General features: G+C 36.5%; 1 protein-coding gene and 1 pseudogene across 1 annotated transcript in view; one reads left to right on the top strand and one right to left on the bottom strand.

Annotated features, from left to right (window-relative positions):
- The window catches only part of PDE11A (phosphodiesterase 11A), a 374,013-nt gene that overhangs the window by 312,865 nt on the left and 35,576 nt on the right, over positions 1-25,572 (bottom strand). The window contains exon 2 of the mRNA XM_034654788.1: positions 5,381-5,539. Within this exon, the coding sequence (XP_034510679.1) occupies positions 5,381-5,539 (159 nt within the window). The remainder of the gene's footprint in view (positions 1-5,380; positions 5,540-25,572) is intronic.
- On the top strand, positions 24,007-24,983 carry LOC105237454 (annotated as a pseudogene).

Below are 25,572 nucleotides of genomic sequence, written 5' to 3' on the forward strand. Positions count from 1 at the left end.
AAAAAAAAAAAATCAATCCTATGCCAGTCAAATTCCATGCAAGTCACGCATCTGTGAGCTGCATTCAGTCTACTGGGACCCCCAATTTGTCACCCTATCAGCAAGATATATTCAATTTCCCTTCTTCTCACCAAAATGAATTGTAATACCTTTTGCACCCTTGACATCTCACCAGGATCCTAAATATTAGCCTTTGTACAATCAGGAACAGCTTAAAAATGTAAAGCCAAGAGCTTATCAAATCCTTCCCATTACTTGGCCTGTTGTAAATAACAAAACTCCAGCTTTTGCAAGTCTCATTGGCATCATCCGTACACGATTCTCAACACCAATTGGCAGGGCAGCGTCACCCATAACGAATTCCTGGAATGTGGCCAGTCCCGGCAGCCAAGCTCAGCTGGCTGCATCCCAGCTCTGCATGGTGTCTGAACATGCTGACGCGAAGGACAGCAGCAGGGTAGCTGAATATTATGAATTATAAGCTGGACAGAGGTGACCACACACTAAAGAAACCCTGTAGAGATTAGCTAAAGAACTTTAAGCCACAACTGCTCATATGTCAGCTATTGGAAAGTGTAAGCAATAGACATAGACTTTATGCAACATGGCAATAAGAAATGGCTCCTTTGGGAACCAGGTATGGGCAACTTGGGAAGGGGAGATAAGAGCCCATGTTCATTTCCATATTCCAGGTTTCATCTGGCCTGCCCCTATACCTTGATAGATCACCAATGTTTGCTCCCATCCAGGTCTCATTTTATTCAGCAAAATAATGCCTCTCTTTACTCACCCAAGAATAACAAAGTGATAAATTAATTGGATGCAAGGAGCATAGTCATACCACCTAAATCAGCTAGCTTATACGTATCACTGAAGAACAGGGACTTTTGCTAGAAACCCATGAAGTGAACCAGGAAATTCCAATCATCTCCTTTGTATGATCTGCCTTTGTGTGCACTTCCAACATGAATTATAGAACTAGTAATTTGTCAGTATGCAATTTAAATGATTAATATGTGCCTATGGTAGACTGATATTTCACACAAAACTCTAACCACTGCTGATAAAATTACTGCTATTATGCAAGAACTTTAAAGAGTATGATGATTTTAAAGTCATTAAAAGTGAAGTTTTTAGGCAGGGTCTGGATGACCATCTGTCAGGTAAAGATTCCTGCATTGGATGAGGGCAGGGTTAGTGGGAAATTATCTTGATGACCTTTCCAGGCTTTTCCATCAACTTTATGTGATACAGCACAGCCACTGAAATATAGGCATAGAATTTTCAAGAGACACAATATAATCCTATGTACAATTGTGTTAGATACATGAATAACCCAGAAATGAATATGTCACATTTAATTTTCAATTTATCCTGGGCAAATAATTTACTGATTCTCATATTGCAGAAGGTTTGGAATTACACCAAACACAACACAGTTGGTACTCTCCAGAAGTTGACATTTTAAGATATCAGGACATACAAATCATATTACGCTAAATGTGCAATAAATTTGCCACTATGCACACGAATGATGACATAGCACTTATGTGTATAAAGTAAAATAACAAATAAGGTTCACATTATTTTAGTTTTACTTTGAAATAGATGACAAGATTTCATGAAATTCATTTACTGGTAAGTGCTACCTTAAGCACTTTACATCTCTATTTTATCCCTCACCACAACACTATTACGGAGGTTCCAAGGCTAAGAAACATTCAGCCACGCTCAAGATCACTCAGCTAATAAGCAGCAGGGCAAAGACTTGAACCTGCTTCGAAGAGTATCTGATCTGGAACCCCCTACCTAGCACTAAGCATGGGGCTTCCAGGTCCCTTCCTTTCTTCCTTACTAGCAGGCAACACTGAAACTGCTTCTGCTTAAGTTTATACTGGTGAGTGTGGGAGGAGGTGGTCTGAAGCTTGCCTGGCAGACTGAGGAAAACTAATTTGAGTTTTAAAATGGGAACTGAACAAAGTTGGCAGGGCTTTGCAAAAAAGAGGTATAGGCATGCTACTACTCTTGTAAATAGGTTCAGTATTCCCGAAAGCTATCTGTATCTTGGAATGAGAGCTATAAAACTTTCTTGCCCTTTGACTCAGTAATTTCAGTCTTTGGAATATACCCCAAGGAAATAACACAAAAGAAAAAGGTAATTTGTTCAAGATGTTCATTCAGGGGCTATTTGAATTAGTGAAAAACTGGAAATAACCCAAATTTCCAGTAATAGGACAATGACTAAGCAAACTAGACTATGTAGAAAAAGAAAAAGAGAAAACTTCATAATCCCTAATAATGGCAAATGTAGACTACATTCACATTTGGACATATAGGTAAGAAATAACTCTAAAAAGTAGAATACAAATTAGTATAAGCATAGTCTTGTGGCAAGACTTTTTTTTTTCACTTGTGCCAAGTAAAATACTCTGTGCATTAAAAATCACACAAGAGAAATGTGAATTGATAAAGAAGTATATGCCTCATTTCATTGTTGTAACTCCCAACAGTGGAACTGGTAATATAGGCTATCCTTAATAAAAACTTAAAGACAACCTATATAGAGCTAGTTTTTAAACCAATACCAGACTGTATCTCGCATGTATTAATGTGCCGTCAATGAGAGCTGATTTTTTATGAGGACTTATTATGTGCTAGGTGCTCTTCCAACTGCTTTTCCTGTATCCTCTCATATAACCCCCCAACAGCCTCATGAAATAGGTATTATTATTATCATCTCTCCTCTAAGAGGAGGCAATTGGAGCACAGAACAGCTAAGCAACTTGCCCAGGTCACACAGACTATGGCAGACATGGAATTTCAACCAGGGTAGACTGTTGCTATGGTCTACATGCAGCCATTATGCCATAACATCTTCTCTTATTTGAAAGAAGTATCCAGATCTTGTTCCTTCCCATTAATCGTTTCCAGATTTTGTTTTCTGCTTTTCTTCTTCACCACATCTGTTTGGTTTATAATCTATAGAATCCTTGCAGGAAAGAACAATCACCGGAAACAGAAGTTGAGATAAAATACTCCCCATCTAGTGTCAACCGCGTGAACATAATCAACTTGCCCGAACTGGTGACACTTCGTCCAAGAAGTAAGACTAGAATAGGGTTTTTAAATCAGGTGAGAGAACTGTAGAGGCTGAAAAATAAAATCCTATTGTGGGCACATGGGATAATTGCAAAGGAAAAAAATATAACACATGGAGCAAATGTGATACTCAAATGATGTTGAATCTAAGAAATAAGTTGCCTGAAGATAAATGACAAAAATAGAAGAACATTTCAAACTCTTGGGAAAATGATAATTTAAAAATTTATGTTTTATATTTACCTAGCTTTTTATATTTTACAAAGTATTTGTAATTTATGATCTTATTTAATTCTCACGCTGTAAATGGTGAATAGTATAGTTGATAGGGGAGAAAACAGAGAGTCACAAGATTAAGTGTCTCACCCAAGAGCAGGCCCATTTGTCCTTAGTGGGGCCGGACCTCCGTCCCAGCCCTCGTTCTCAGTAGAGCTAAACACTGATGCTATTCAAGACAAAGCCCGGTGCAGACCTTCCCTGTAAATCATTCAGAGCCCATGAAGCCCTAGGCCATAAGTATAAATACACTGAGAGAAGTCCAGAAAACAAATCTAATATAAGTGCAGAAATGAGAATTAAATATGTAACAGGATCCTTTTAAGTGAAGGAGGCAGAGTGAAGGCAGGACTACCATCTATAAACTCAACTGTTTGGGAAATGTGGGCAGGTAGTTGTATGTTCGGAAAAACACAAAACTCTAATCCTTTTATCTGAATCCTTATAAGAGGCATATTATAAGACTCTGTCACATTTGGTAGAAAATAACATTGTTGCTTTATTGGTACATTCCATGGAAACATTTGCAGAGTGAATGAGGCAGCCTACAATTTATATATCCCTAAACGTCCTCACCTTCGTGGGACTGTGTCTTATGGAAGCCTAGGCTTTCTTGAGAGACCAGAGCAAATGCTGCCTCTTCTAAGAAGTCCCTTCAGGCTCTTCAAGTGAGATGAACCCTCCCTTTCCTAGGCATTCATAGCACGTTCTAGGTCATCTTTTTGATGATCTTGCCTTCTGCCTTGTTCAGCTCCAGGATGGCATAACACACTTGGGATTTATCTTTGTGCTTCCTACAGCCCCAACACAAGTGCCTTCACACTGTAGTTTTTCACTGAATTGGTAAGAAATTGTCTGAGGTCCTATCACGCTCTAAGGGTTTATAAACCTTTCCCAGGATTTGGGATATTCAAATCCAACAACAGATATGACCTCAGTAAAGGACTCTCTTCACTTAAAAATCTTGCACTGGGTGTTATACGCAACTAATGAATCATCGAACTTTACATCAGAAACCAGGGATGTACTGTATGGTGACTAACATAATACAATAAAAAAAACATTAAAAAAAAAATCTTGTCTCCTTATAATCATATTTTATGCTGACCTTTTAATATCAGAACATTTGCATTCATTTNAAAATAAAAAAAAAATCTTGTCTCCTTATAATCATATTTTATGCTGACCTTTTAATATCAGAACATTTGCATTCATTTAATGCATTAGTAATTACCACTAGCAAATAGCAAGCTCACATCCAGAAGGTTAAATTATAGACTGTCTTTTTTAATCAAATAGGTGTATGGCAGTCATCAAACTTAAACTAATTTGAGCTTTGCTTTTACCACAAATTTCATAAATACTCCACCATGTTTTATCCAATATGAAGGTAAGAGCTTCAAAGCCAGAAAGAACTTCAGCTTTTTGAAGAGTCTGTCTTTTAATATACGCTGGTGAATAAACTATGGTGAAAGAACTTAAAATTTCAGAACAAAAAGATATCACTTCTACCAAAGTTAAATGCTCTTCAGGGACAAAAATAATGTTCTTTTTTTTAGCAATTTGGAATAACGATTAAATAACATTTTATTGAGATTTTTATTTAAGAACTGAGAAAACAATTCTTCATAGTAGTTATGAAAACACAAGAGCAAGTGTTGAGTTTCTGAAACAGTCAGCTTCCTAATTCCCTATCTTCCCTTGGGTGGTGGTGTGATCCTCAATTAAAAAACTTACTTATAAGGAAGGTGAAGACCAAGGAAAGAATACTACTGAGGCTTGCAATGAAAAGTAAACTAAGAAAAAGATAAAGTGATTATTTCCAATTGTACCACATTCTATGAAATATCCAAGACTTCCATTACATTTTGTGTAACATGAGAAAAAGCTTTTGATCCATGAATAAGTTAATCCAAAACTATTCACAGAAGTCCTGTCCTTTTCAGGGAGAATAGCAATCAATGATCAAGGAAGAGTACAAGTCACAAAAGGCATGAAAACTTACCTTTTCATCATCTTCAGTAAATGGAGCACCTTCAGGAATCTTATTTATCGCTTGGGCCACACCAATAATCTCACCATCACTGCTTCGGATAGGCATGCACAATAGTGATTTTGTCTTGTAACCAGTTAGTTTGTCAATTTCATCATTGAATCTTCGATCCTAAAAATTAGACAGAGAAGGCATTAAATGCATGTGCATTGTTATCAGGGAGAAGGGGAGAGATGTGTATTTCTGTGTATGATATTTTATCACTAGGAGATGATATTTTATCATTTTACCCAATGAATTTTTAATAACAGTACCAGACTTGATTTCATGTTGAAGTCACCAAAGGAACAAAAATGAAAATAAATCATTACCATAGTTGTTAACCATGGTAAATGATGAAAAAACTTTAAGCCTGACTATAACAACATCTCAAAGTTGGAGAAGGGGCAAGTGTTTTTTGTTTTTGTTTTTTGTTGGGGGGGGGGAACACACACTCAAGAGCAGGGGGAGAGGCTGAGGGAGAGGAAGAGAGAAAATCTTAAGCAGGCTCCATGCCCATCCTGGGGACCATCTTGGAGCACAACATGGGGCTCAGTCTCAGGACTCTGAGATCATGACCTGAGACGATATCAAGAATTGGATGCTTACCCAACTGAGCCTTCCAGGCACCTCCCAGGAGCAAGTAATGGAACTCCACACTATGCTATTTATTCAAATATGTTATTTCAACTGATTGTGAAGTATCATATAAGAAAAAGACCTAATAAATTCATATTAAGCACTATGAAAAAATATTCAGAAGAGCACTACTTTACTTCTGGTCAAAATGTCCTATGAAAAAAGAACCTATGAGTCCCTAATGATACTTAAAAAACAAAAACAAAAACAAAAACAAACAGTATAATGGAAGGGAGGAGAGAAAAGGCTTCTTTATAGAATGTCAGCTTAAAAATGTAGAAGGAATGCTAAATTATATATTATCTATTTCACAACTACCAATATAATAACATATACAAGCAAGGATCACCAATGGATGCTAATACCATTGAGTGAAAGGTTGTTAAACAAAATATTCACATAGTCTCAGGGTGCCACCCCAATGATTCCCTATTAAATTCAAAAACAAAAAGATGTCTTTATTGTGATGACATCGGGTGGACACCACGTTAAACAAGTAATCAAACTTAGCATTACCACTAATGAAACAAAATAATATGCCTCCTGACGGGATGCAACATCATCAAAAACATGGAGTGTTCTTGTCAAATGTGTAACATGAATTTGACCATTCAGGAGAAGAAAATTAAGAAAAATGCAGATTATTAGTCATTCTATCAGAAGACTGGCCTGAACTCTTCAAAAATGTCAATATAATGAAAGACAAAAAATTTTAAAATAAAAATAAAATAGGGCTATGGGAGCTGTGCTGGTTTAAAGAAGACTTAAGAGACCTGAAATCTAAATAAAATGTGCGATCCTTCATTGAAAATTATGATGCAATTTCTGGGTGTGGAGGGGTGACAATTAGAGAAAGTTGAACATGGACATTATGTTAGGTAATACCACTCTATCAACATTAACTTTCATAGATGTGACAGTGGTATTGTAATTATGTAGAATGTTCTTTTTTTAGGATATACATTCTATAGCATTTTGGTGTGAAATGTCACAATACTTTCAACTTACTTTCAAATGGTAATAAAAAGAAGGAAGGGAAGGAGGAAGAAAAGAGGAGAGGGAGAGAGGGAGAAAAGAGACTGGCTCTTGAAAAGTTAACAGAAGCTCTCTGCTCAGCGGGAAGCCTGCTTCTCCCTCTCCCTCTGTCTACTGCTCTGCCTACTTATGCTCTCTCTCTCTCTCTGTTAAATAAATAAAATCTTCAAAAAAAAAGTAAAGAAAAAGAAAAGGTAACAGGGACTAAAAATGTTCCAAGGAAGATGATAAACTAGATTCCGGCTCACTGCTTCAAGCAAGGGGCTGAGTGGAGTGAAGCTTCTCCCAAGGACTTCAATATTCTTTCTTAAAAGAGGCTTAAAAAGCAACAAAGCCCTGCTGTCTACCACCATCTAAAGCTGTAAATTTCATCTGACTAAGAGTTGAGGGAGGCTGGCTGTGGACAGGGTGATAGCCTCAAAACGAAACACTGTTGGCCTTCTGATGAAGTCTGTGTTATCTTCAGTATCACAAGGACAGGAGCCATTAAATCCANGACTAAGAGTTGAGGGAGGCTGGCTGTGGACAGGGTGATAGCCTCAAAACGAAACACTGTTGGCCTTCTGATGAAGTCTGTGTTATCTTCAGTATCACAAGGACAGGAGCCATTAAATCCATACTAAGACGTGGTTCTGGTCTGGGAACTTATGGAAGCCACCCTAAACCCTTAGTTAGGAAGAGAAAAGCCCTGAAGGAGAGACAGAAATCAAAACCCAAACTAAATGAATCTCCTGCTCAAAATGAGCCTGCAACCAAACTTTCAGAAAGACACTAATTTGTGTTAATTTTTTTAAAAACTGTGCCAAGGAACCATTATGTGTCAAGCTGTGAGCTAGGAGATAATAGCAGGAAGCAAGAGAGGCATTATCCCAGCTGCACAGAACCTGCAACCTGGTAGGTGAGGCAGATGACATATAAACGTATAGTCATGTATTGTAGTAAGTGATACTAGGAAAAGAGCAGGGTGCCGTGAGAGAGATTTAATAGGAGGGGTCTATTTTTATGGTCTATCTGAAATCAGGACAAGTAGGTTATGGCTTGCATCATGAGTTAGAATTAGCCAAAGAACGTTGGGGAAAACTTTCCAGGAAGTTAGAAGAACACATGTGAAGATCCTGAAGAAGGAAAAAGCTTAATAAGTTCCCCAAACTCCAAGGTCAGTATGGCAAAAGCACAGGGAGTCAAAGGGAGAAAGGAGGGAGGCAGGGGCCAGATGGTACCAAGAATTAAGGCTTGGAAAGGAGTTATAACATTAACCCTAAACGCAATGGAACATCATTGAAGATCTTGAAGCAGAGGATGATATGACTCATTATCCAGCACTTAGCATTCACTGAAATCATCTTGTTAGTTTACTTGTTCTCCCTCCATTAGTATATAAGATAAAAGACAGCAGAGATTTTTGTCTCTCTTGTTTCCTGCTTCATACTGGCATATAGTAGGTGCTCCATAATAGTTTTTTTTTTTTTGAGTAATAGGAAGGTTTTTTTTAAGATTGTACTGCAATTATGCAAAATTAGAAAAGTTGGAAAGGCCCTAAGGCCCCACATTCCACTCCCTGGTGTGTATTCAGAGATACTTTTGCACATGTATAGAAAAGAGATATACAAATGTTGACTACAAAATCAATTATGAAAAGAAAAAAATGGGGGTGCCTGGGTGGCACAGTGTTTGAGCGTCTGGCTTCAGCTCAGGGCGTGATCCTGGCATTATGGGATCGAGCCCCACATGAGGCTCCTCCGTTATGAGCCTGCTTCTTCCTCTCCCACTCCCCCTGCTTGTGTTCCCTCTTTCGCTGGCTATCTCTATCTCTGTCAAATAAATAAATAAAATCTAAAAAAAAAAAGAAAGAAAGAAAGAAAAGAAAAATTGAAAAAATGATTTCAATGTTGGTCAATAGAAAAACAAATTATGATCTCTTGTTCTGATACCGTACTATATAATAATTTTAATGAATAAACTAAAGCTGCTTGTATTAACATGAACAAATATCAAAAACATGTTAAGTAAAATAGACAACATGTAATCTGATACCAACTATATAATACCACTAATATTTAAAAACGATACTAAACACTATGTATGGATTCAAATATGTACCAAAAGTATAAAGCATACATGAGTATAATAAACTCTAAATTTATGTAAGTAGTTACCTCTGTGAAGGAAGGGAGGAAATTTTGTCAGGACAGGGTATAGAGGAGATTTCAACTCTGCCAACAGTTTTCCTTCTTTAGAAAAAAAAAACATGCAACAACTGTGAAGCAAATATAGTACAATGTTAAGATTTTATAAACCTTGAGGGTTTATTTCCATCTAAATGTTTGCAATATTTTATAATAAAAAGTTTTTAAAAATAATTTTTATTGTTATATTAGTCACCATACAGTATATCCCCAGTTTTTGATGCAATCAATGTTCCATGATTCATTATTTGCATATAACACCCCGTGCACCATGCAATACATGCCCTCCTTAATACCCATCACTGGCCTATCCCAATCCCCCAACCCCTCCCCTCTGAAGCCCTCAGTTTGTTTCCCAGAGTCTACAGTCTCTCATGGTTCATTACCCCTTCTGTTTACCCCCCCCTTCATTCTTCCCTTTCTTCTCCTACCAATCTTCCTATCTCTTATGTTCCATAAATGAGTGAAACCATATGATAATTGTCTTTCTCTGCTTGACTTATTTCACTTAGCATAATCTCCTCCAGTCTCATCCATGTTGCTGCAAAATGTTGGGTAATCATTCTTTCTGATGGCTAAGTAATATTCATTTGTATATATGGACCACATCTTCTTAATCCAGTCATCTGTTGAAGGGCATCTCAACTCCTTCCACGATTTAGCTATTGTGGACAATGCTGCTATGAACATTGGGGTGCATATGGCCCTTCTCTTCACTACGTCTGTGTCTTTGGGGTACCCAGTAGTGCAATGGCTGGGTCATAGGTTAGCTCAATTTTTCACTTTTTAAGGGACCTCCACACTGTTTTCCAGAGTGGCTGTACCAACTTGCATTCCCACCAACAGTGTAAGAGGGATCCCCTTTCTCCACATCCTCTCCAACATTTGTTGTTTCCTACCTTGTCAATTTTTGCCATTCTAACTGGTGTAAGGTGGTATCTCAGTGTGCTTTTGATTTGAATTTCCCTGATGGCTAATGATTTTGAACATTTTTTCATGTGTCTGTTAGCCATTGGTATGTCTTCATTGGAAAAGTGTCTGTTCATATCTTCTGCCCATTTTTTGATTTGATTATTTGTTTCACGTGTATTGAGTTTGAGAAGTTCTTTGTAGATCTTGTATACTAGTCTTTTATCAGCAGTGTCATTTTCAAATATCTTCTCCCATTCTGTGGGCTGAGTTTAAAACCATTTTTAAAAAATTAAGAACTTTGTGGAAGATAATACAGGATTGGAATATGACAAACCAATTAGGAAATTTCAATGGTCCAGGCAAGACAAGAGGATGGTGTGGGTTAAGAGAAAGGCAATGAAGGTAAGACAGATAGGTTGGAAGTTGAAGTCTACAGTACTTCCTGATGGATTGGTTGAGATGGGGGACTAGAAAAAGAAGAGTATATCTCTGATTTTTTTTAATTTCTTAATATTTTAAAGATTTATTTATTTATTTATTTATTTGACAGAGAGAGAGAGACAGCCAGCGAGGAGAGGGAACACAAGCAGGGGGAGTGGGAGAGGAAGAAGCAGGCTCCCAGCGGAGGAGCCTGATGCAGGGCTCCATCCCAGAATGCCGGGATCACGCCCTGAGCCGAAGGCAGATGCTTAATGACTGAGCCACCCAGGCGCCCCTCTGGTTTTAATTCGAGAAACTATGTCACTCATTTAAGAAATTTAAGAATTTAAGAAATAAAACAGATGAACACAGGGGGGAAAAGGGACAGGCAAACAATAAAACAGAACAGCCTGAGGGTTGCTGGAGGGTAGATGGCTTGGGGATGGGCTAAATGAGTGATGGGTATTAAGGAAGGCACTTGTGATGAGCACTGGGTGTTATATGTAAGTGATGAATCACTAAATTCTACCCCTAAAACTAATATTCAGGAGTAGAACGGTCCTATACACTATATATTATGTTAACTAGAATTTAAATAAAAAATTGAAACAAAAAAATTTGAGAAACTATGGACAGAAGTACAATGCATTTACTGGAATGGAAGAGATCCAGATGAAGGTGAAAGTCTACATGTAAAGAAAGTCAAGAGGGTTGATGAATCAGTTTATTAAGCAAGATGAGGTGCATCTTTTGACCTAAATCACAAGCTGCATGTGAGAACTACCTGAGAAGATTTTCAAAAACCAAAGCTTGGGCTCCCCCCCAAATTGAATCAATGAATATTAGGCATTGGTATTTTTTAAATGTTTATAGGTAATTCTCATATGAGAACTGTCCTGAATGATAAGGAGATTAGTCACTAGTGAGATCAATAAAATTCATTGATAGGGAGAGGCTTAAGATGGGAAAAAACAAGGAGAGCAGCACATATTCTAGTGGTTGTATATCCGATGGGGTGGACTGTTTTAGACTGGACTTGAAAATCCACTCTGGAGTAGACATGGCCCATCTGTTCTTACCTTTGTGATAACTGGCATCTCTGGAGAAGGGCCTCATCCACCCAAGTCCAACTCTGTGTAGACCAACCACCAAGACTGTGGGGTATTCATTGTCAATCTATCCAAAGCACATGAGAACAACAGACATGGGGATGCTTCAGCATGACCGGGGGCACCAAAATATTATAAACCCTCCCACCATCTCTCCAACTCTCTGTACCTATCTGACAAGCTTCTAACTCGAGGAGAAAAAAATAATGATGTTGATATATGTGGTGTTAATCTTACAATTTAAAAGCTGTGAAGAAAGATTTATTTCATTAGGTTTTAGTGGGTTTTTTTAAAAAAAAAATTCATCTTAAAATATGCTTTGTCCAAGTCTTCATTACACTACTTATGGGATAATTATCACAAATTAAACAAAAAACTTGATATAATCCATCTAATGGGAGGTCAGAAGAGCTGATATAATTGTACACTTTCCTAATGTATATTAATCTCTAGATTAATTTTCTTAATTTTAAAAAATGAAGAAAGTTGAGCAAAAATTGAGATATAAATTAATTGTAGGAGATGAAGAAAACTAGGGAGATAATTAGATAAAGAAACACATTACTCTTTATACAGAGAAGGAAATTTAAAAACAGAAGATAGCAAAAAAAAAATAGATTTCACTTGCCAAGTAATGACCACAAATGAGTATAGTCGTAAGGGAAACAGGAAGTTTTGGAAGACATAGCTGGAGGCCACATCTAGTGTAAGGTCAGAAAAAATCCCCCAAATAAAGTGAAATGTGTAAGCTGACACCCAAAGGATCGATGTCTCAGGAAGAGGAAAATAGTACCCAAAATGCAAAAGCAATAGAAAACGGGTAAATTTGAGGAATTGAAAGAAGTTGAATATAGCTCTCAATGGAGGAATCTGAGATGGGACAGGAAAGACCAGCTGGAGACTAATGAAGGGGTGCCTAATGACCAGGTTTAGAATTATAAATTTATCACAGGAAGGGGAGGGCACTAGAGGGTTTTAAGAAGGTGAGTGGGACTAATATAACTGATTCTTCATTTTAGAAATACCACTCGGGCTTACGTGTAAAGAATGGATTGGAAGCAAGAGATCTAGGTGAGAGGCAGAACATCTCTGGACTGCAATGGTGGTTAATGATAGCGGGGGTGATAGGAATGGACTGAGTTGAAATATATTTAAGAGGTAGAATCAATAGCACTTGTTGATTAATTTGATTAAAGGTTGTAAAAGAGTAAAAAATGACTCCATATATCGGGTACAGGTACCTAGGTGAGTGGCAGAGTGATTCACTGAGTGAGACACCCAGATTCAGAGGTGGGAATATGAGTGCCCCTGTATACATTTTGAGGTTTAGTTGACTATAGGTCATCCACATGGTGGTATTGCCCCCAAAGTAGTTTGAGAGATAAATTTTATATATACATATTTTTTTTCAGAAAAAATACTTAGAATGGAAATTAGAGACAGTTTAGGTAAGAATGAGAAACTCCGATCAATAGCTTTTAACCTGAGGTCTTCAGAAGTTCACCCCACTCAATAGCAAAGCTTCAAAGAAGGCCAAGTAAGGAGGAAACAGGACCAATAAGGTGGCAACATTGGGCCTATTTATTGCTGAAAATAGCAACTTGAATAGGAAAGTAACAAATGCCTCTAGGTCTATAATGAAATATCACATAGAGAATGGTGTCCAATTTTTACTCATCTCCCTTAGGACAAAAGAACAAGCAATGATCTACAACAGGTGAGATTTCTAATAAATTAAAGTAAGGGCTTCTTTAATAAGGTTGTTAAAATCTGAAATGAGTTTCTTGTGATTGTAGTAGACTCTTCTTGCTTCAAGTATTTTTATGTCATAATGTTTTTCCTATCGCAAATATTTTAAGTATAACTGCTCTTATAAAAAGAAGTGCAGGGATCTTCTCAGTGCCTTTTGTGCAGACCTATTTTTTGCATGTGACACTCAGCTATGATTTTTAAGATTTAAAAAGACAAAGTCATAAATCCAAAAGCAATTTTTACTTTTTAGTAATGGAACTGAACTGTGCCTGCTAAATAGAGAACAGTAATTTGGTACATTTCTGACTCAGGATCTTAGCACTTGCAGCCTATTCTGCAAGTTCCTCAGTTGAATGTGATGCCACAAAGCACACCCAGAAAATAGGTCTTACCTACAAGATCCAGAGGCTGCAGAAAGAATGAACTTCTGTAGTCTGAGTTTTCAGGTCCTTTAGAAAAGACCTATGTTCACTGCACTCAAGAATCGCAGCCAGCCCCAAAGAGACACAATTTAGAGACACGTAAGGAGCATCAAAGCAAAAGGGAGTCCATCCCTTTTCACTTTCTCTGAGAAGCCACTCAAGGCTCCCCACGGCAAGAGGCAGAGCTAAGAATCTTATCCGGGTCTTAGACTCAGGGAATGGATGGGTCACATAAGATCTCGTTCATCCTCTCTGTATTTAAGGCTTCTCTCCCCAACACTTTACAGTAAAATTTTTCCAGTGCTCATGATTAAGCCAAGAACTGGTCTTGACCACTGTTTAACCTATAAGGGTGATTGTTTTAACCACAATTTCAACCCTACCTTGGTTCTTCATAGTCAAAATGATCAAACTCTTCAAGTCTGAGAATGTCCACATGATGGTAATCTTTTTAGAAGATACATATGAAGACACATGTAAATGCAAAAAGTCCCTATTAATTCCATGACATGTTTAATGAATTTGTATCTGAGTCATTGTGTCCATAAATAGAGAAAAGGTGATACAAGACATATGTGTATATATGGTATTTTTTCCTTCTTCAGACTCTTATATATTCATAGGAATAGAACAGCGGTCAGCAACCCTTGCTAACATTAGTATCACTTGGGGGAACTTTAGGTAACTACTGCTGTCCTAGCTCCACCCTGACCAATTAAATCATATGGGTGGGCGGAGGAGCTGGACAGATCTGACTTTTGGTGCTCCTACAGCCAAACTCAGGGTTAAGAACCACTGAATTAGAGGTCCCTTAATAAACCCAAGGCCCCCAGGGGTCTGAGGGGAATACATTGTAAACCACTGCTTTAGAGCTTTCAGGACAAGTGTATTTGTTAGCTTTGTTTTGTTTTGTTATTTTTTCCATCTATTTTCCCTGAAGGCTTAACATACCAGGCCTGCACACCTTCTCCAGCACCCTACTATCTTACCTCTGCAAAGAAAGGTTTGGAGACCAAGTTCAGTTCTGCTTTTCATCCACATCTTTTTAAAATGCCTTATGGAGTTGCAATGTAAAGAAGCTAATGGAAATACAAACTACAAAAGGAATAAGCCATTGAAATTCTAACTGATAGGTTGCCAAACTGTCTGAGGCTTTTAAAAAAAAATTGCTTTTATTGGTACATGAATTAGTAACACTCATTTAATTCCCATTAATAAAAGCATCTCCTTTACATTTGTGACTTATCATAAACATCACTTATTTTCCAGAAAATGCTTGAAAGGATAAGCTCTTGAAAATTTTGATTTGTCTTTAAAGATTTCAAATGTACTATCCTGCTTTTCTCCATACCGAGAAAGATAACTAATTGTTCTGACTTGATGCAAGGCTTGAGATTATATTGCATAAAAACAAAGACATAGTAACTAGATAGCTAATTCTTTGGGCCTCCTAATTCAATACTTGCTGAGAAAAAGTACAAAATTTTCATTGTTGTTCTTAATTGTATTCGCAGAATGTCATTGCCCACCAGTAAGCAAAAATCTTGTCCCTCTGAATTCTTTCACAAAAATCCTTTGGAGATTTGAATAGTACAAAATATTACCAAAAAATACGTATGTTTTTGAGGCTTCATTTTTTTATGGACCTTAAGTGGTATGGTGGGCAGTGGAGAAGTTTGTAAATACACACATGTCAGCTCTCCTTGGTAAATGCTTAATAAGCATACTTACATTTAAATCTTCCAAACTGAATTAGTACTTAACACATGCCATAGAAGAATTAATATGAGGTTTCAAAACCACTGTTACTGTCATTTGAACTACTGTTATTCAGTGTCATTGTCATTACCAAGTTGCTTGGAAGGTTACCCATTTTAGTTATGTTGCTAAAGTCAGCTTGGTTTGCTGGTGTTATTTCTTTGTTCTTCCCTTCTTAGTTAGCACTTTTCTTTGGCCCTTATTATAGTCATCATGGCTATTTTTGTTTATCTTTCTTATTGATAAATACAAATATATCTCAAGGCAAAAGACACAAGAGTATGGAAAAACTACAGCACAGTTGAAACCAAAATTGCAGGTGAGGTGGTACAAAAGAAAAGAATTCTTAAACTTCTTTGATAGCACAGATCCCTATTACAAATATACTGTAAGTGTGCAGATATATTGTAGGTAGAATTAAAATACAACTCCATGCTCTGTAAGTTTTACTGTGTGTAATTAAAATGTCTGAGAAAAGGCCAGTACATGAAAAGAGAGCTATGTAAAGAGTCAGCCGGAGGCACCTTCCTTCCTATCACAGAATGGACATCTAAGAACTACAGTGAATCAGGGAAGCAAGGCTATAAGTTAGAACAAGGAAGTTTAAGAAGTCTGCAAATATGAAGAAGGGATGGTCAGCATGGAGTTGTGGATAAGGCACCAAACAGTCAGGAACCAGGAATACAGGGAAAGTCAAGGACAAGACCGTGATGCATGAAAAGCCAGGTCTGGGTTGGGAGTATGAATGTAACAGTGATACACTAGAGGCTTGGTCTCATCATTTGTTTTAAACCTAACAAAGGGGGTGCCTGAGTGGCTCAGTCGATTAAGCAACTGTCTTTGGTCCAGGTCATGATCTTGGGGTACTGGAATACAGCCCCACGTTGGGCTCCCTGCTCAGCCGGAAGCCTGCTTCTCCCTCTCCCTCTGCCTCTCCCCCTGCTTGTGCTCCCTTGCTCTCTCTGTCTCTGTCAAATAAATAAATAAAATCTTAAAAAAAAAACTAACAAAGACCACCTCCAACAACCCCCTTGTACTCTTCAAACTATGGCCCATTAAGACAACCTGAAAAGTGGCCCCAAAATGTAACTAATTCATTAGCAACTATATCAGTCAGGTCCTGACCTTTCCCACGTTTATAGCAAATACTGTAATTTCTAGTGTCATAGTATATATTTTTTCATTACATATTTTATTTAGATTTTATTGTTAATATGTGGAAATTACTGTTTCTGTTTGATAAAAGTTTAATGTTAAAAAGTAATTTTTTAAAGTTCACTTTAAAAAGTCCTGAAAGTTTTCATTCTTAAACACATTTTAAAATGAAATGTGTTTTTTAAAATATTTAAATCATTCTTTCTTGTGAGAGCATGATGATAAAAATACAGAACTACCTGATATTAAAATATACCTCAAAGCTACAATAATTATTAAAACAGGAAGATACTGTTCTAAAAACAGAAAAGTTGAGGAAAGAGAATAGAAAGCCACATATATGTGCATATATGTATATGTATGTGTGAATAAATGTATTTAGTTAATCATAAGAGTAGTATTTAAAATCAATTAGAAAAGTATAGATTATTCAATTAGTTATATATTTGAAAAAAATAAATAAGATTCTTATCTCACATCATATATCAAAATGAATTCTACCTGCATAAGAAGTTAAATAAAGTCATCTGATGAACTGCAAAAGTAGGACAGATTTACTCAAACCCTGCCAAGATACATTTCTTATTTTAATGTTACATACTAGGAGGGAAAAAAGTTTGAATATTAAATATAATAACCAATCTTATGAGAATGCATATATACCACACATTATCAAGTGAATCCTAAATCTGCACTCAGAAAAGTCAATGGATTTATGATCAGGTGTTGGCCTTCTTTTCCACCAAACCATTAACCAAAGCAGGCAATAAAAGTAAGATTAATTCCATTGCTTTCATATATTCAATTTTAGTGATAATTCTTATCAGAAGTACAAATGGTCAAAAGTTTTCAGTAGAAGAATGAATAATGACATGATAAACAACAAACTAAATCATCATTTACTTTACTTGAAAATTATATTAAAACATTTATGTTATTTAAAAATTCAAATGTTAAAGATAAAATAATAAAAGAATAGAAGAAATATAACTGAACATTTGTCTAAACTCAAGAGGAGAATGTCTTTTAACCTATAAATCCAAAAGAAGGAAGCACAAAAGACTGATAGATTTGACTAATAAAAATTTTAAATTTCAGTACCTGAAAAATAATACAAACAGAATTAAAAGTAAAATAAAATTGGAAAAATTTTTTTTAAAAGTAGATGGCTTACAAGGTGTTAAATCCTTCACATACAGATTTCTGACAAATCAATGAGAATAAGGAATTAACAAAAGAAAAATTCTCGATGGGCTATAAGTATGTGAAACTGTCAAATTACAACAATAGTTCTATAAAATTGGCAAAGATTAAAAATCTAAGATGTCAAAATACAAGATACTCTATTGAAAGTTTTTATGAAAAGTCTATTTTTATTGTTTTAAAGATTTTTATTTATTTATTTGAAAGAGAGTGAAAGCACAAGCAGGGGGAGGGGTTGAGGGAAAGAAACAAGCAGACTCTATGCTGAGTGGGGAGCCCCACATGGGGCTCCATCCCAGGACCCTGAAATCATGACCTGAGCTGAAGGCAGACGCTTAACTGACTGAGCCACCCAGGCGTCCCTGAAAAGTCTACTTTTATCTATCACTGCTGGTGAGAATACAAAATAGTGAAATATATATGGAGGACAATTTGGTAATAAATTAACAAAAACCTTTAAGATTTTTATACTTTTTTTTAAAGATTTTATTTATTTATTTGACAGAGAGAGAGAGAGACAGCCAGCGAGAGAGGGAACACAAGCAGGAGGAGTGGGAGAGGAAGGCAGGCTTCCAGCAGAGGAGCCTGATGTGGGGCTCGATCCCAGAATGCCGGGATCACGCCCTGAGCCAAAGGCAGACGCTTAACGACTGAGCCACCCAGGCGCCCTGAGATTTTTATACTTTTCAATACAGTAATATCACTTCTAGGAATTTATGACAAGGACAAGTTGAGAATAGAAATTGATTATATTAAGGTATATCCACACTACCACTAAAAAAAATTATAGGTTGTTATCATACACATTTGAGTGCTTTTTTTACGACATGGAAAAATGACATGACGAAAAGAAGTTTATAAAAGCAGTACTAATTAGCATAGTTACCTCAGGGTGTTGGAATTACCATCAGGGACAGCACTATAACATCAAAAGTGCCTTCCAAAAAGATAGAAGTCATTATACTACCTGATTGATAGGCAAGATATACCAAATGACAGCTATCAAGATGGAGGGGGTTAAGTCTCATAAATAATATAAATATGTGAAAAATAGACAGTATAGCACTCTACACTTTTTTTCTTTTTAGAGAGGGAGGGGGGAGGGCTAGAGGGAGAGGCCGAGAAGAATCTTAAGTGGCCTCAATCTCACAACCCTGAGATCATGACCTGAACTGAAATCAAGAGTTGGAGGCTTAACTGACTGAGCCCCCCAGGAGCCCCAGCACTCTACACTTTTAGCAGGATATAGCACCAGTCTAACTAGCCGTGTTTTTTTTTTTAAGCCATTATTGTCCTGGCTATGAAATTCTTTACCATAAAAATTCAGTCCAGTTGAATTTCTACACAGAATATCAAAGGAATTTGATATTTTCTGAAAATCACAGAGAACAAAGAACAAACGGATGGCCAAGATGCTATAGTTGAGCAATGTCCTGATATAGATGGATATTTCAACTCTTTTAGAATCTGACCCTCTCCACATTTTATTGCTAAACACTGCAGCATATTATATGGCACTGTATATATAATGCTGGAAAACATCCTGATTTTCCAAAAGGATAAATACTAGAAACCAAAAATTAGCAGCCTTATATTTGTTCACAAAATTCTCAACAAACTATTAAACCAGTAGATGTTAAGTTAAAAAGACAATGATTAAGAACAAATCTTCCAGCCACTAGAGTATGTTCAACCACTGAAAGTACAGGTTGGAAAAGATTGGGCATCATCCACTGGGAAGAAGACTTGAAAGCTGCATGTCACTACTTCCCACCAACCTTCCAGGTGGATGCCTAGAGCTAGTTAGTTCCATATACATTCCATACCCTCTGTAAACCACTGTGCCCCTGAAATCCTTTTTTCCTGTCCTAGACAGGCTCTCCATTTCCCTAGTGCTCATCCAAGCTTGGCTGCAAGTAAACAGCAGTGCTGAGAGTACTTGGACACTCTCCAGAATTTATATGGCCATATGTGCCACAAAACAGTGGGGCATGAATCTCCAGCCCTCCAATATGAGACGAAGAGCCACGTATCAAAGGTGTTGATATGTGGTTAGGTCTCTCAGAGGTTTGTTTCCATCAGCACAAATCATTCATAAATAATCTGGATAGACACAAGTGGGGACTCAGCACCCAGGGTATATTTTCCTGGATAAAGCACCAAGATGCTTTCTAAGAAATGCTTATAAGTAGGAGTCTTCTAGACAGATACACTGGAGAACTCAGGCAGACTGATTTTTGGCAGGTTTGTCTAAATTATCCCACCTTCAATAGGTTTAGTTAGCCCCTCCTGAAACTGGTCTCCTGCCTGATGCCTTGTTCCAGATAGTTCCTTGACCAGCTGGCAGAACACTGTAATGGCCTTTTTACAAACTAGATCAAGTCCTTGGCAGAACCAACCATTTATATTATTCATCACATTTTTCAGCTCTGGGTTCTGCTGGGTTAGAAAGATTAGACATATCAGCTAGCACCACTCTCACAGAAGCAACAGGGTTAGGAACCATTCTATAAATCTCAGTTCACATTGATAAAACGAGCAATCAGTTTAACCACCTACAGTTCTTCCCGGATTAGGATATGCATAGGATGGAACAACAGAAGCAAAAACCACAAAAACCCTGGGCTGCCCAAATCTACGAGACTCCCACACGCTCCTGTGGATAAAGCAATAATAGACCTCGAATATCGAAGGAAAGTTCAACTTTAAAACTTCATAGTGTCCCAGTCCCCCTGTTTACTTAAAAAGAAAGAACATCTTATGAGCATGTTTCCCGCACCATAACCCACCCACTCATATGCTCATATACAAGAACATCTGATACATCTGGCTCTACACTACACCCAACCACTTCATATTACTGGTCACGCTGACATCAAACATTTAGGAAAACTGACTACAAGCTAGGTCATCAAACTAGACAATTTGAAATCATCGTGTCAAACAACTGATATAACACAGAACATATCATTTAACCACAATGCACTTTAGTTAGAAAAAATAAAATAGAGAAATAAAATATTGGAAAATTTAACACACATTGCTGAACAACTTATCAATCAGAAAAACAAAAATGGAATTATAAACGTTTTAGAAAATATTTAGAAAAATACCAGGGTGATGTTACAAGTATTATGTACTAAAACTATAGGACACAGAGTTATAAAAATTCTTAAAGTTTTAGTCTTAAACACTTACATTAGAAAAGAAAGAAAAGTTCAACTTAATGAAGTGAATATCCAACCACAAGGAATTAGAAAAAAAGGACAGCAAACAAAACTCAAGAAGATGAGAGAAAATAATAAAAATAAGAGCAGAAGTTAATGAAAAAGAAAATAAGCATAGAATGAAGAGGGTCAATAAAGGTCCAAAAAGTAATAAAATATACAAATATAGAGAAAACAAAAGAGAAAGGCATTAAGAATTTTAAATAAAAAGGGGGTAAAGCTATAGTTGCTACAGAGATTAAGCAGATAAAATCTTTCGAACAACTTTGTGCCTATAAATTTGAAAATTGAGATGAAATAAACAGATATATCCAGGTTAACAACCCAATCTTTAAAAAAAGAGAGAATGTAAAGTGTCAATTTTAAGAAATTGAATCAGTAGTTTAAAATAGTCCCATTAAGCGCGGGCATGCACAGACACACAGACACACACACGCACACACGATCCAGATGGATTTCTAGGAAATTCTACCATTGAAGCATTAGGAAATTCTAATCTTACACAAACTATTCCATACAATGGAAAAGAGTCCTTTGTAATATAGCAGCTTTCAAAACCAGACAGGGATGTCATAAGAAAAATACAGGCCAATCTCACTTATGAGTGAATGTAAATGCAAAAACTCTGAAAATAAACATTTTTATAAAACAAATCAGACAATATAAATAGGATAACTTATTAAGACCAAGTTGGTGTTTACTAGTTTATCATGAGAAGATCAATTAAAGTAATTCAGCACATTAACAATTTAAGGTAAAAAAAATAATATCTTAATAGAAGCCAAAAAAATTGGATAACCTTCTATATCCATTTGTGATTTAAAAGAAGAGAAACAACCTCCTTAACACACTGGGAATGGAAGTCATTTTCCTAACCCAACAAAGTTCATTCCAAAAGACCCAGAGAAACTTGATACCTAACAATGAGACTTTGAAAACATCTTCTAGAATCTCAGTTTCAAGATAAGGATGCCTATTTTCTCCAACCCTATTCTACATTGTACTGGAGGTCCTTGCACAGTAAAGCAAGAAAAAGAAATAAAAGGTAAAGGATTGAAAAAAACAAAAACCTTCATTATTTGTATATGATACGATTGCTTACACAGAAAATCTAGAGGGAAAAAAAAGCTTAACACAGAGGGATTACTTAATAAATGTCTGCTGAGGAAATAAGCAATAAAATAGTTCTACAGATTAAGTGAAATAATCTGTGTCAACTATTTGGCACACAGTAGAAACTTAATAAATACCAATTTTTTCCCCTTAAAGTTTACATTTTAGTTATTTATATCATGTGGGCAAACAAAATTTTTAAGTAAAAATTTAAATTAATATGAGAGATGTTGGATTCAAAATCAATACACAAAAGTAAAATTACATTTCTAGATTCCCACAACAATTAGCTAAAAAGTAAATTTTTAAAACATACAATTTAAAATAGCAATAAACATTTTTAAATATCTATGATAAAGAATCTTAAGCCTTCTATAGAGAATGCTAAAAAAAAACTTCATTGAAAGACATTAAAGAATAGCAAATGAGAATATTTAACATATTCAGGTGGGAAGACTAAATATCAGAAAGTATATCATAATTCTCTCCAAATTGATCTTTAACTTCAGCACAGTTCTAACAGAAACTCAACAAGCTGATTACAGAATTTACAGGAAAGAAAGGAGGGCCAACAAAAGCCAAGATACTTCTGAAGAAAAAGGTGTGAGGTGGGGCTGGGAGGTTCTCCTTACCAGACATCAAGACTTACTATAACCTATGGAAATCAAGGCTGTGATGCTGGTGCAGGCACAGACTAATAGACCAAAGGAAGAATAGAGAGCCTAGTAATAAATCCATGCCTATATGGAGAATGAATTTATGACAAAGCAGACATTATGGATCATGACAAAAGGTGATCTAATCAATAAATGACACAAAGTCGATTGTTTATCCAAACAGAAGAAAAAAAATGAAGTTGTATCCCTATCCTACAGTCTAACGCTAAAATGAATTGAAATTAAATACTTGATATAAAATACCAAGTTACAGGGGCGCCTGGGTGGCACAGCGGTTAAGCGTCTGCCTTCGGCTCAGGGCGCGATCCCGGCGTTACGGGATGGAGCCCCACATCAGGCTCCTCTGCTATGAGCCTGCTTCTTCCTCCTCCCACTCCCCCTGCTTGTGTTCCCTCTCTCACTGGCTGTCTCTATCTCTGTCGAATAAATAAATAAAAAATCTTTAAAAAAAATACCAAGTTACAAAATTTGCCAAAGACTATATCAAATATTTTTCTCTATAACCTTGTTTCTTAAATAAGAAGCAAATAATGCAAAATTAAATGAGAAGATTGATAAATTACAGTAAAATTCAGAATTTGAACTCACCATTAAGAATGAAAATCAAGTGGGGCACCTGGGTGGCTCAGTTGGTTAAGTGTTAGACTCTTGGTTTTGGCTCAGGTCATGATCTCAGGGTCATGAGATGGAACCCTGCATCAGGGCTCCAAGCTCAGCGTGGAGTCTGCTTGAGATTCTTTCCTTCTCCCCCTCCCTCTGCCCCTCCCTCGCTCATGCTCTCTCTCTCTAAAATAAAATAAATAAATAAAATCTTAAAAAAAAAAGAATGAAAAGCAAGCAGTAGAGAAGGGAAAGATTTTTACAATATATGCAACCATTAAGGAGGTTGGTATTCAGAGGGTTCACTGTGAAGCGTATGTATGCCCTGCTGCCCACCGTAATTGGCCTCTTCTTTTCCTGGCTAGGAGGTAAATGAGGGCCATGGCTGGCTATGGGGACAGTGGGCTCAGTCGGCAGTGCCGGAGTTTGTGCGCAGGTGGCAGTGGTGGTATTGGCCCAATACTTATTCACCTTGAAGAGGAGGATACAAAAGAAGATCAAGGTCATTGAGATGAATATTGGATAGCTAAGAAATGACTAATTAAGACTGCTGTCTTTGTGAAAATGATTCCAAAACTCCAAAAACATTCAGTTCCCATCAAGAACCCTACAAGGGTAGAAAAATTATCTGTGACCATGGTCTTGTCAAATAAGTTAAAACTAAGTAAATGTAAGGGAAAAGGTGCTCAACATGTTATAATATCATCGGCAACTGTAAACTGCTTACAGATAAATGTCAAAAAAAGATATTCAACTAAAAGAAAAATATTATGCTATTAAAGTTGATCTTATTCTTACCAGAGACTAGAAGCAGTCTTATACAGCAGAATAGTATACTAAGTCACATGATCTGCCAGTTGAACAAGCTTTATCAAAAGCTAAACTTAAAGAAATTATGGAAGAATCTGATGTCATGTGCAAGGAAGGAAATGAGAATTTTTTTGATAAGCTCCAGCAACACAATATCCCTGTGTTCGTATTTTTGCATGAAATAGGTGATGTACTACAAGAGGTTATCTATCAAGGTAGTATTATCATCCAAATATCAAAGAAGTGTCGAACTTCATGGATTTTGATGAAAATAGGGCTTTCAAAGGATAAAAAGGGGAATTAATGCACTTATTTAACAAAACCAGAATATTTCAATCCACTAAAAGACAATAGCAACTTAATGCTTTTGGGCAACTCCCAAATAGACTTAAGAGTGGCAGATGGGGGAGCTAATGTTGAATATATTCAGACAACTGGGTATCTAAATGATGGAATGGGTGAACTTTTAGGAAAGTATCTAGGTTCTTTCAATATCATTTTTGTACAATTTAGTACTCATTCAAGATAGCCAACATTATTCTACAGAAGATTCTATAAACACATATCTTTCAGGAACACCTCTCTCTCATACAAGTAACGACATGAAAACTTGCTGAAAGACAGCTATTTATGATATATTCTTGCTCTCGAAGTTTTTCCTTTATGCTACTTTTGCATCTTCAAATATGTTGAATCCATCAGCTGGAAACTCCTTTTTCTTTACCTCTTCCAACACACTTCCCACCATATTTTTTTAACAGGTTAAAAACAACAACAAAAAAAATTAAAGCCAAAATTAGAAAATAACTCCCTGCTTTTCTAAAGTTGATTTTGAAGTTTAATATTATCAAGCACTTTCTCAGGAGTCTTTTTATACTGGGAAAGTTTATATAATTTTGAAAAGAAGTTGCAGGAAATAGTCAAATAATGTGCATGATGTTAAGTGTTGCTGTTTTTATAATTTGGGTCAATTATGCTGATGGTATCGCCATCTCCTAAAAAAAAAAAAAAGAGAGAGAGAGAAAGAGAGAGAGAGAGTAGGGGGAGGAGGTTGACAACCTCTTTAATGACCAGGAAAATACAAATTAAAACCACAATGAGATACAACTGTCAACACACCAGATTGGCAAAAATGAAGAAGTCTAAC

This window comes from Ailuropoda melanoleuca, chromosome 2 (assembly GCF_002007445.2).
Source record: "Ailuropoda melanoleuca isolate Jingjing chromosome 2, ASM200744v2, whole genome shotgun sequence".
Lineage (NCBI taxonomy): Eukaryota > Metazoa > Chordata > Mammalia > Carnivora > Ursidae > Ailuropoda > Ailuropoda melanoleuca.